General features: G+C 46.3%; 2 protein-coding genes across 2 annotated transcripts; one reads left to right on the forward strand and one right to left on the reverse strand.

Annotated features, from left to right (window-relative positions):
- Window positions 1–1563: 1563 nt before the first annotated feature.
- On the forward strand, window positions 1564–3822 carry PtA15_1A788 (uncharacterized protein; the record flags this gene model as incomplete). Its single annotated transcript, XM_053165851.1, has 2 exons — window positions 1564–1648; window positions 3572–3822. The coding sequence occupies 2 exons, from the start codon at window positions 1564–1566 to the stop codon at window positions 3820–3822; spliced, it is 336 nt and encodes a 111-aa protein (XP_053017002.1).
- A 4506-nt stretch (window positions 3823–8328) lies between these two features.
- Window positions 8329–11455, reverse strand: PtA15_1A789 (uncharacterized protein; the record flags this gene model as incomplete). The annotated part of the gene is made up of 9 exons (XM_053165852.1): window positions 8329–8465; window positions 8590–8812; window positions 8884–8963; window positions 9025–9064; window positions 9139–9195; window positions 9260–9838; window positions 10108–10115; window positions 11002–11242; window positions 11324–11455. The coding sequence occupies 9 exons, from the start codon at window positions 11453–11455 to the stop codon at window positions 8329–8331; spliced, it is 1497 nt and encodes a 498-aa protein (XP_053017003.1).
- Window positions 11456–12282: the final 827 nt, after the last annotated feature.

The following is a 12282-nucleotide window of genomic DNA, read 5'->3' on the forward strand; positions in this document are numbered from 1 at the left end:
TAGTCAGGATCCCCCTTGCCTGAGGCGGATCCACAGACTTCAGCACACCAGAACCACCACCCAGATAACTCTAGGATCACCACCAAAGAGCCTACTATACTCCCAGTATACCTACCGTCACAGGCGCCTAGGATATTGACAGTAAGTAACCTCTTTCACTGAACCTTGTTTATCTCAGAGGTACAACTCTGTGTCTTGCTGGATCTGCCTTTTCTTCTTGCTTTGCTTCCTCCTTGATCACAGGGCTGTCCCTCCAAATCTATAGGCCTTTGCCTCCATCTTGATCACAGGGCTGTCCCTTCTTATCATCAGGCCTTTGCCTCAAAATCTAGGTTCAGGGCTGTCCCTCAGGTTTCCCTTTAAGAACCTTGACTGTCCAGAGAGAAGTCTAAAAAACTGTGGCTGGATTAAGACTTATCTAATCCAGATACCCTCCTGAGAGGAAGCTGTAGCACTTCTTGCACAGATTAGCAGCACTCTTCTGAAGAGTAGCATTGCCAGTGGACGTGCATTCCCACTAGAATAACCTAGTACTTCTCTTCCTTCTTATCCTGCTTGGTTTCTCTCTCTCTTTCTCTTTTTTTCTTTTATAGTTGTAATTTCTTTATCCCAAGAAATCCAACTATTGCCCCCCCATTTCTTGTGTCCTGCTGTCACTATAGAGACTCAGGCTCACACAGAGGGATGTCCTCCCAACGCCACATAAGGCTTGAGACACAGTGAGACATTGTTGAAGGGAGCAGCCTTCCTTGGTTGCTTCTACATACATCCAAAGCTGCAGAGAATAGTCTCTCAACAGCACAGGAGCTTCCAGTTGCTCCAAGGTATGAACAGGCCAAGATGGCCAGCGTGGGTTAGGTTTTCTGGTTGGCCTGTTTGGAAAAGTTGCCAAGTTAGTGACATTCTTTGATATAATCTGACCTTTTGGGGAAAGGAACATACCTTCCACCACTTCAATGGAGTGCTTTTGCAATCTAAATCCTTGGGGCTGAATGGTGTGGCTTTGTGATTTCTAGAACATCGGTATCACTAGTGTTTGGCGCTGTTTTTTTTATCCTTTGCTAGTCTGAAGAAGTGCTGAAGCAATTGAAGGCCTTCAGCAACCTCTGAGCTTTCAATTCCAAAGCCAATCTCAAAAAAAGTCATCCGGTAACATGGATGCAAAATAGTGGCCATGAAGAGGGTTTTGCATTGCATTGCTTCGCTGAGGTACTTCTCCACTCGCTTCAAAATTGCATGGTACATCGGGTACAGCAAGGCTGATTACGAAGAGGCTGCAATCTTGCTGATGAGCCCCTCTTTCAATTCGAGATACTTTGGAATGACATGTGTTCCTGTGGCCAAGTTGCCTTCCATTTCAGAAGTAAGATTAACAAACACCTAAGTATATCAAAGTATGCCAGTCAGTTTGCATGGCAACAGCCTGGATTGAAGACAAAAATCTCACCTCAAGCTCTTGATTGAGATTGTCAATCTCTTTCTAATTGCGCGGTAAGAAGAACACATTGTTGAATTCTCCAGGGCTGTTTTCCTCTTGATCTTCTTTCTTTCTTAGGTCGATATATGCTACGCTATCTGTTTCCTAGGGGTAAAAATGACCCCTGTCCTGAAATCACGCTACGGCTTAAGGTGAAAATTCACCGCTACGGTTAGCGGTCATGTAGCGGGGCAGTCATTCAAATCATTACGCTACTGGGAGATCCAGATAATGTAGTGTAATGTAGCGACCCATTGTTGCTACAGGAGTTTGGATAAAGTGTTAGCTCTTATCTGAACACTCTGGAGTTTAAACATCAGCAACTTACCTTTGGTAGGTGCTGATATTCTAGCTCTGAGTGACAGGGGGCCGGGATTCTCCACAAGCCTGAGTTTTCTGGTTGTTGGAGTTGAGTCTGCATACACCAGAGATTGATGTGTCAGTTTTTTTTGACCCTGCGGAACCATTTTTGGACTGCGGAACAGGTTTGCTTTGCTTATCTGTTTCCGCAGCTAATGTGGATCCCGGTTGCTTACTCAATTTATGAGGGTGCGGCCTTTCACCTGGGTCTGTAATCTCACAATCTTTGTTTTGACTTCAGATTCTTTTTCCTCATGAAATTTTAACCCTAGTTACAACTCACCACTTCCTTGTAACTCTACCCCTTCCCTAAGTTCTTGAGTTATGGCACACATGCGCAGTTGTGATGTGGCAGCGCTACCAGGCGCGCCAACCACTTGTACATACGTAATCCAAGTTTATTAAAGACACAGTTTTTCCAAAATTAAATAAAATAAGATCAAGGGTTCCCCCTTACAATTATACAAAATGAGAAAAAAAACATCATGGGTTTCCCCATCAACAAAAGTTCAAAAAAAAAACAGGTGGGGTTTTCCCACTACAAAAACCAGGATACAAAAAAAGGGGAATTTTACATAAGAAAAATCTAAATCTCTACCAGCCTTCCAACATCGGCAAAGCCGTGCCCCCAGGCTCACCACCCAGCCCGCATCAAGCGCACGAGTCAAAAGTGATGGACATGAAGGCCCCCGGCCCGCAGCTAAGGCTGCAGACCCGTGGGGGGCCCACTCTTCAGCCCCTCAGACTGCGCACGTGCAACAGCGGAGGAGCGCGAGGATGTACTGCCAGCTGGAATTACAGCAAAAACAGAAACACCTGGGGGGACAAACAGAGTGGCCAGATGGCCTCTTTATATATCCGTCCAAGATCTGGCCACCACCCGCCATTACCAACAGCTGTCCTGCCTCAAATTCAGTCCACCCAGCCATTGTCTGACACCAAGCCACTCAACTGTTGTTGGAAGCTGGTTCGGACACTCCACAAATTTCAACTGTTGCTCACGGCCAGCTCCCCGCCAATCGTTGGTATGGCAATAAGTTTGCCTCCGCCACGCCCTTGGTCTCCAGCCAGCCCTTCAAGCATCTGTTCAGGCCTCACCACGTCTGTCTTTGCTGCTGCATTCACTGGGAATACTACACAGCTGGCCCAGCCTCCCTCGTTACAGCCGATCCGGGGGCAGAGAAATATACGAGCGGTCTTCTGTAGCAGGACGGAGCGAGGCCTTGTGCAGGACGACACTGTTGATATCCGTCTACCCCTTCCGCCCGCCGTTCCACCGCTCCCGGATCCCCGCGCCGCTGTGAGACCCCAGCCTGGAGAGCCAGCGGGTGCAGAGCAAGGGCTCCATCCTGCTCGCCGACCTTGTCTGGTCCCATTCCCGCACTGGCGCCACAGCCCATCTCCGCCGCCAGTTCTGCTGCTGGAACACATGGCCGCGACCGCGCTGTCGACGCTCAGCTCGGCCTAACTGAGTAACGGACTGCTCAGTCCTACGGAGTCTGATCTAGCGGCGATGCCCAGACGGCCTCCGAAGACACTATCCCTCTCCCGGCGCCCGTCCGACCGCGTCTTGCTCACCCCCGCTCCCGACCACCTTCCTCCTCATCCACAGCCACACTTAGCTGAGCCGGAGGAGCCCAACCCTGCCGACCCGCTCAAATGACTCATCCACGCCCAATGTCTCGCCTGCCACTCTCGGATTGTCCCCCGCAGACTCGACTCCCCGCTCTCCAGAAGCCGCGAGAGCCCGGCTGGCCGTCGCCGGCGTCGGCGATCAGGCCCGCTACGCCTTCTGGTGCCGCGGCTCCGGTAGCCCCGCCAAGGAGAGGTCGGTCATGTGTAAGCTCGTCGAGGTCAAGCGCCCCGCGGCGGCCTCCCCTTCAAAGCCTTCCCCGCCGGCCGGAGAGCTCATGGTTCTGGTGAGGACGTGCAGCGGGTGGATGGACCTCAACGGCTATTTGCGCAATTTTCTCAACGCTTCCTGACCCTCTCTCCCGCCCATTCGCGTGTTCCTTTTCTGCTGCACCTCCCCCTCTCTTTTGCTTGCTGTGTCTTCTCCCGCTCCATCTTTTTTTTCTCTTCTTTGTAAGTTCAGCAAGTAAGATACATTCATACATGGACTAACTTTGTTTCTGTGCATTTCATATCTCCTGAAGCCTGAGATTTGGCTCCAACTGTTCCCTCGAGTGGCTAGAATCTATTTCCAATCGCTCTGCCCTAAAGCTTATCTAAGTTAAGGCAAACAAAGATCACACACTGACATTCCCACAGCTGATTCAAAACTTGATGATTTAGCCGCCAATTCATTAGACTGACTATTGAAGCTTGATCTTTCCCTGCGCTTGTTGTGTGAAAATGTCAGTCACCAGTATTTTCAGTCAGCACCTGTGCAAAATCAACCAGCAGCTCAACTGTGGCAGCAATCCAATCATGTAAAAATCTCTGGTCAAGTGTCAAGTGTTACATCAACAGTAGCAGGAACAGAAACATCAGCAAGAGCAACACTCCATAAATGCTATCCAAGTGCAGCAATACAATGCTGAATTTCAGGTTAATGGAGCCTCTTACAGTAATCATTAAGATTCAGCATGAATATCACTTGACTTGACTACTGCATAGCATGTACCAATTTCTAAAACACCCAATCAAGTCAAGAATTTGATCACTTTCCACTTCAATTGTGACCATGTTTTCCTGACCACTGTAGCCTAAATTGTTCTTCTCTCTGTTCATCATGTTTTTTCATAAGCATGGTTGAGCTGTCCTATTTCTTGTTGCACTGGATTTTGATCATATTTGCAATAAGTATTTCATGCTTGCTTCAACTGTGCTCATCCAGAAAATTTCTTGAATGAGATGTCAATACATGAAACTTGGCCCAAAAATTTGTTACTGCATTTAGCTCTGATCAACAGTCAGGTCCCCTAACCTTATCATCCACAAGATATTCCTATCATTACCAGATTCTTCACCAAATTCCATTGTGATTATCACATGGGGGACTTGCCTTGTCCTATTGTTAATCTCAGAGATGCAATAACTGTTGTTGTATCTACTATCATACATACACTAACTCTTAGTGCATCTATTTTCAGAGATAAGACAAGATGGTCAACCACAATAAAATATGGATTTAGTTATTCTTAACTTGCTATCTTTTATCTAAACTCACTGCAAAAGAATAAAACCAAGAAAGTATTGTTATTTGCAAAAAATTCAAGGATAAAAGTATTATTGATGTAGTGCAGTGAAAAAATAACAATATGCTACACTAACAACAAATTTAGCATATCAGTCCACTCATAAACAATTATCTCCACCTGGAACAGAAACTAATCCACCTGAAACTTCTGCAAGATCAACCTCTTCTGCTTTCTGCTCAATCAGCTTGGGGGTGTGTCCATAGGCCTGTTGATCCCAAGCTGGATAACTGAGTCTGTGAATATTTCTAAGTTCTTCCACCAATTGTTTTTCATGCTCCCACAGAAATTAATGGGGCCACTTGCATCAGAAAAGCTCATCAATTTAGCATTTGAATCTTAATCAAGGGATGATGCACACAAGGCCTATGTACTTGAAGATTTATATAAACATGGGATTGAAGAAATTTGAAGCAATTATGTGGGGATTAAGCTTTAGCAAGTAACAAGTACATGTTTCAAGCTGCAGTCATTCAAAATTCTAATTCTTCTATAGAGTGAATTGCGACACTTCTTAAATTAGCAATACTATCACAATTTTCTTCAAATGAATATGAACTGCAGTGCAATGATTCAGGTCCCAATTGATTGATGAAAATGGGAGTCAGAGGGAACAACTGATTTTCTCATGTTTAGTCACCAAAATTTAATCTAGCTGAAACAACTGGCAACAAGTGAATTTCATCAGCTAGAGAGACCTGCGAGAATTGAGAGCCATGGAGTTGGCTTGTAAGTGTGGTCTCTTAATCTTCCTAGACTCATTGAATTCAGTCAGACAAGGCACCTGAAGATTTAGACCTGGGATTTACAGCGGCGAAGCCGCCTTGGACTCTAGTTATGTATGAAAACTCTGAAATTTTTGAAGTCAGGATCCCCCATGCCTCAGGAGGATCCACAGACTTCAGCACACCAGAACCACACCCCAGAGACACCCAGGATCACTAACCAGAGGCCACTTCACTCCCAGTATAACCACAGACTATTGAAAGTAAGCACCCTCTTTCACTGACCTTGTTTATCTCAGAGGAAAATCTGTTGCTCTTGACTGCTCTCTCCCTGTTTCCCTTCCTCTCTTAAACATCAAAAGATATATAGGTTATCTCTTGTTAAGACCTTAAAAACCAGAGCAGAGTATAAGTAACCCTACTTCTGATTCCCACCACCGTTTCCTTGGTGTGAGTGGAGACTATTGCACCTTTTCAGCACAGTTGGCAGTCTACTTTTCCAGGTAGAGATTGGACCATATTAAATCATAACATTAAAAGATCTACTTCTCTCCCTCTATTTCTCTCTACTGCTTGTATTTCTTTATCCCAAGAAATACAATCAGTGTCCCCCAAATTCTTGTGTCCTGCCGTCACATAAGAGACACAGGCTCAGACTCTGCTCCCTCTGATGATTGAACTCCCATTCTAGCCCCCGTCAGTCAGTATATCACCAGCTCCACCTGCTGGTGGAGCCCGCTTCAGCTGCCCTGGCTCACCTGCTGCCGCGCTGCTGCTATCCAGTCCACACCTTTTATTGGCCACATTCCAGCTCTTGCCCTTTGCTCCAGTCCGGAATCCGTGAGTTTTCCCACTTCATGCTTTCTGTGTGTGCAACTTTCTGTATGCTTTTTTTGTTGTGCTTTCTGAAATCACCCTCAGTGATTATTTCACTGAATGCACAGTGAGCTCAGCCGTGTGTGCATTCCCACCTGCGCTATTGCCCAGTGGAAATTCCGTAACACTTGCTCATATAAATCACAACACCAGTCATTGAGAGGATTGAGACCTCCTGACAACCAGTCTGTACCGTTCATTTGGAGGTTTGCATATGTATGTTCTACATTGGACATCAAGGGGAGTGCTTTCTTTCCTCAATTCCCAGTGGCTATGGGATATATTGGAGTGTACAGCAGGGCCCTCCCTTATCAGCCAACCAAATCCTCAAAAAAGGAGTGCATATTTGTGCACTCCAAAACCAGCCCTTTTTTGGAGTGCACATGGTAATTTTAAATCTTTAGGTATTGCAAAAATGATGTCCCTTTGAAGTTTTTCTGGTTGCCACTGAAGACCCTAACTTAACAAAGTCCCTCTCAATGTGGAGGGGGGACGCTGTCCCGCAAGGACCCTCCAAAGGAGGGACTTATGCGCTATGTTGCCCCTCTTTCCTGAGAGCATCAAGAAAATCAGGATTTTTTTTAATCCGCTGTACAGCCGCCATCTCTTATTGGGTGACTAAAAAGTCACCCAACAAAATGAGGGGCTTGTCCAGGAGAATTTCTTTGTCTCCTCCTTGAACTTATGAGGGCCTTCAATGTCTGGTTAATTGTGTGTTTTCCAATTTTGTCCCTCCAAAGAGACTGAAACAACAAATCCTGTATCAATTGCCACTCTCATGGAACAAAGATTCCACATTAAATACAGCAGTTGAAATAACAAGCATAAGAGCCCTTGCTACATAAATGTCTATACGCACTCATGGGCTACAGTTATTGAAACAGCATAGTATGTTTCAGAACTGAATACAGTTTTAATGTGTGGAAGTGCCTGGAATTCAAGTGCAATGCCCAAGAGGAAATAAAAATTTTACACAGCAGGATAGTGAAGGCAGCTGATGGGATGGAGACAAAAAAAATAATAGGTACATGGGGACCGTTTGCGTGGTCCCAGAAATGAAAACTAGAATGAAAAGTGTCCGGAGACAAGTGCGTGAGGTTGATTATGAAAAACTGCCCACCAAAAGCTGAAATGCTCTCAGGCCACGGAGTCGACTTAGCACGTACATTCCTCCTTCGGAGGTTGCTGCGCTCCCCCAAGGAGGGAAAAATAGCGAAGTTAGCAAAAGCCCTCAATGAGTACAGCTTCACAAAACTTGAAACATTTGTTCATAAAGGCCTTGAAATGGGCTCAATTTTTTTTTGAAATTCTATTTTGAACCCCCCTCATTCCACTAACTTAACTAAGTCCCTCCCTTTGTGGAGGGGGGGGGGGGGGCGCCGTCCCGCAGGGACCCTCTGAAGGAGGTCGGAGGTCGCTTCGCTCCCCCGAGGAGGAGGGAATTAGCTAAGTTAGCTCATTCCAGCCCCAAGTACTTCAGGAGCTGGAATTTAAAGCATAGCCATAAGGCGGGTGACAAAAACTGGAAAGATTCTTGGGCTTGGAAGCTTTCTCTTGTGTTCAATCAAAACAATTCCAGGTTTCCTTATTTGTGTTTGCAGCCCATTATGATGACCAAAGAACAAAACTGACAACAAGCCAAGAAAATAAAGAAACTACTCATAGAAAAACAGAGTACACATTAAGCCCATCAAACGGATGTGAGTGACTTTGAGACTGGATTGAGCAGACATTCTGAACATCTAGCAACAAACCACAAGAACACTTTTGCTTCTTTCCAAATATTACAGATAAATCTCAGGACGTGTTTGTACATTTGGGTGAGTACTAGATACGAGGAGGGACAGCAGATGTTTTGACGGATGAATACAAGTAACAGATATTGTTAGATGGGGCTGAAAACGGTGGGCTTGATTTGATTAGATTTTACCCGGGAATGTGTTCTTTCGACCGCATTTTCCTCCCTTATCTTCGGTACTCGTGGCGCATTTGATCGCCTTTCTTGCCACTTTATTCTTGTTTGGTTTTGGTTTGATCAATGACAATGAGTTTTCGTCTCCTCGGCGGAAATGGGGGTGCGAAAATCCTGAAAATGAGGAGGTGGAAGAGTTTGTTTGGACATTATCAACTTGATCGAGTAGTTTGATCGTATTTAAACGCGTGAAGTTGTAGAGCTGAAACATTTTTTACAACGCCAGTCAGCCATTCTTTCGGTGGAACTAGGGGAGTTCATAGGCCAACATACGTTTAGCTGCCGAATGAAAGAAGAGACATTACTGTGCCGAAAGAATTTAGGCAAGATCATCGTCGCAAATTCGGTGTTCGCTGCATGAAAAAAGGTTTAGATTAGTTTGTCACACGGGATTTTAGATACAACCGCACGCACCATGTGCCAGAACAAAGGCGTCCCCCGGACCATTCCAACGCTGATTGGGCAAAGAGATCAAGCAATCAGTAAACAGAAATGCACCTCATCGCTTTCGTTGCTAGTTACACTTACAATGTATGGTCTGTATTCTTCATGGCCGCAAAGATGGTAGAGTTTGCTTATGAAAGCCTACATGAGGACAAAGTCAGTAATGAGCAGTGATGGATCGACGTAATAAATGATTCCAACTTACAGTACACTGGGGTGTTGCACTTGGCTCCGGCTTCGGCGGGCGCGATATGTCAAGGGCGTCGGGAGAGTCACTCTTGATTAGTGTCATTTGTCCGTATCTGGTAGAAAGACCCGGAGACTCGAGCCGAGAGCGACTGGCGATGGGCAATAGCTCATGGGAAGACACGGGAAGATTGTGCCTGCGGGACGTAGGTGGCATCTGCGACATTTTTGAAATGTAAGGTAGCCCAGAGCTTAGAGGCATCGGTTGGGCATTGGGACTAGTGATATAGTCGGCATTGTCCTGGCGATGGTAGTATTGCGTGGATTGATTGTGGACATGATGTGAGTACGGAGAGTGCGATACAGGTACGGTTGAGTGGAAGGGGTAATGAGGGGGGTGGTCACCACTTTCCGCGGGATTTGGGGATTGAATCACTGATTGATGGCTGTTGACATTTCTAGGTATAGACAGACTAGGTGAGCGAGTTTGAGGAGAGTGTTGACTATGTTGGGAAGGGGCGTTGTTTTCAAGGTTCACCGAATGGTGATGGCTATAGCTTTGATTACTCTCGACTCCATCGTTGTATTCATAAGAATGCTGTGGTGGGGAAAAACCCAAGGTTGGGAATGGAGCCGGGTCAGCTATGTCGCTGATTTCAAATCATGATATGGTCAAGTAGTTCTTTGTTCACGCACAGACAACACAGGTACACCTCTATGTGGTTTCAGAAATCATCAGATAAAAAAGGTAGGCAAGATTCTCTGATCAGTGACCGTCTCAGCTTTCCGCGAGATCCACGTTAAGGGGTAATGCTGGTGTTCGCCCATGCATGCGAAGTTTTAGTGAGGTGGTATGTGAAGACTTACGCTGGCGTCTATAAGCATGGCCCAGGAAGGTATGAATGACGGGAGTTAGCGCTAAGTGGAACAAGGAATAGAATGGCAGAGAAGACTGACGTAGGCTGGCCACATCAGCAGAGAAAAACTAGAGCAATCAGCCTAGGCCACACGCGGAAGGGTATTGAAGCCAGTACTAACCGCAGTGCAACATCATCAATTTTAGGAAATGTCCTGGATTTCAATTACGCAATTGACTAGAAGGACGCGGACGGGTTATGAAGAACCTAGGGGGAGCCGTTGTGAACCAGGAAGGTAGGAAGCAGTAGCGTTGAAAATGGAATTCAGAGGAAACTTCGGATTGAGACAGGACCTGTGAGATGATAGTCGGAGTGGAGCAAAGAAGAGGCAAGCAAAAAGGGTACAAAGGTACTGGCAAATGGAAGACCTTCGAAGCCGACTCGGATGCGGAGCATGCAGGACCCTCGGGTCTTCGTTTTCTTAAGGCAGTGTCTGACTGGTGGCGTCAGTTAGTATGAACAACAGGGCTCGTCGTGTCAGCAACGGTACATGGTATCATGGTACAAGCAAGTCTTTGGGTCACAAACACCTAAACCTTCCAGATCAGATTTCCGCCTTGATGTTCTTGCCTGTTCATTATGTATTGTAAAACCCACCAAACAGGAGGAGACTGATGTACAGCTCCTTGAAAAGACGCCATCAATAGATCCGGTTACCAAAGCCATGTGGTTTGGGCCTAAATTACAGCAGACATACATGTTGCACCCCTTCTTTGTAGGAAAAGAAGATCCAGGAAGAAGTGACATGTTCACTTGCCAGGCCTCGCCTCAGACTTTCTACAGCCAAACGTGTATGAATGTACTAGGCCTTGTAGAGCTCCTTGCAAAATCAGCATGGAAACACCGTGGGCCTTCAGAATTCTCGACTGTGGAGTCGTGGACCCGCCCGGTAAGCTAGCCGCTTGGGTAACGTACGCGAAAAGGGAGTTTCTGATAAGGGCGCGGAATTCTGGAATCCCGCTGAGACCGGAAGGGCGCCGGTCGAAATGTGCAGTGGACCGACCGGCGCCTTTCCCTGAAATTTTCACAGCCAATGCGAGAACAGCGCTATGCGCGCGGCTAGTACTCAGGAACGCGAATGCCTCCTAGAGCGAATCTGCGAGGGCAACTTCATTGTGAAGTGCATATAATATATGCCACTTATTCACCTTAGGCCGTCTTCTTACATCATTGAGGTCTTTCTCCGCCCAAAGCCCGGCGGACCGGTCTGACCCAGCAGTAAGCCAAGTCATGTGTACATGGCCGAAAGCAGGGCTTGCAGACACTCGAGTAGCTGCTTCTAAATTAGGGGGGCTCATGATGATAAGTCTACATATATTTATTGCAGAAGCGCTCATACGCTCAGAGATGAACAGCAAATCATGGCTACTTGAGCACTTGGCCACCAACTCGACACCTAAGTCACTTCTCCAGCAACCTTTTAGAGCCTTCAGCATTAGATTGCAATGGTTCGCTATGGAATCCCTGGTAAAAGGTGTCCCTTCTCACATTGGATATCAAATTTTAACCAGACTTTCTACACCCGAAACTTCAACAGATAATAGCAGATACAAGTACTATTTGGGTGTACGAATCAGAAGCGAGTGCATGTTCAAGCGGGCAAGATTCGGCAACAAAGAGTAGCTGCTATGAGAAGCAGTCCAAGTTGGATTTGAACGGTGTATGCTGGTTGAATTTTGGTTTAGAGCATTCACATTTGTGGGGCTAAGTTGACAATTTTGGGAAACTTAACCCAGCCAGCAATCACATTGGTTGGGGCTAACCCCGGGTCAAAAAACCGGCTTGCACAGGAATTAGGCTTGCTAAATTTAGGTAGCCTAAACCTGAAATTTATTCTCAGGCTACAGGGCCCAAAATTGGTCGGGGATTTGTTGGGGAGTTGGAATAGAAATTCTGACATATTTTTTGGGAGTCAGAATTTTACGTCCAACGAGCTTAACAAAGCCTGCCAGTGTGAGAGCCCCGAAGACAAGCTTACAAAGCCTCCCAGTGCGAGAGCCCCGAAAAGCAACCCCGCAGGGTCTCTGTCTCACAGAGAGGCTTACCTGCGAAAGCCTGTACCTGGCCTGAGAGCCCCAGGAAGATCTGCCTGTATCAGGCTTTTTTCTTCTATTTTCCTCTTTTA

The sequence above is a fragment of the Puccinia triticina genome, chromosome 1A (assembly GCF_026914185.1).
Source record: "Puccinia triticina chromosome 1A, complete sequence".
Classification (NCBI taxonomy): domain Eukaryota; kingdom Fungi; phylum Basidiomycota; class Pucciniomycetes; order Pucciniales; family Pucciniaceae; genus Puccinia; species Puccinia triticina.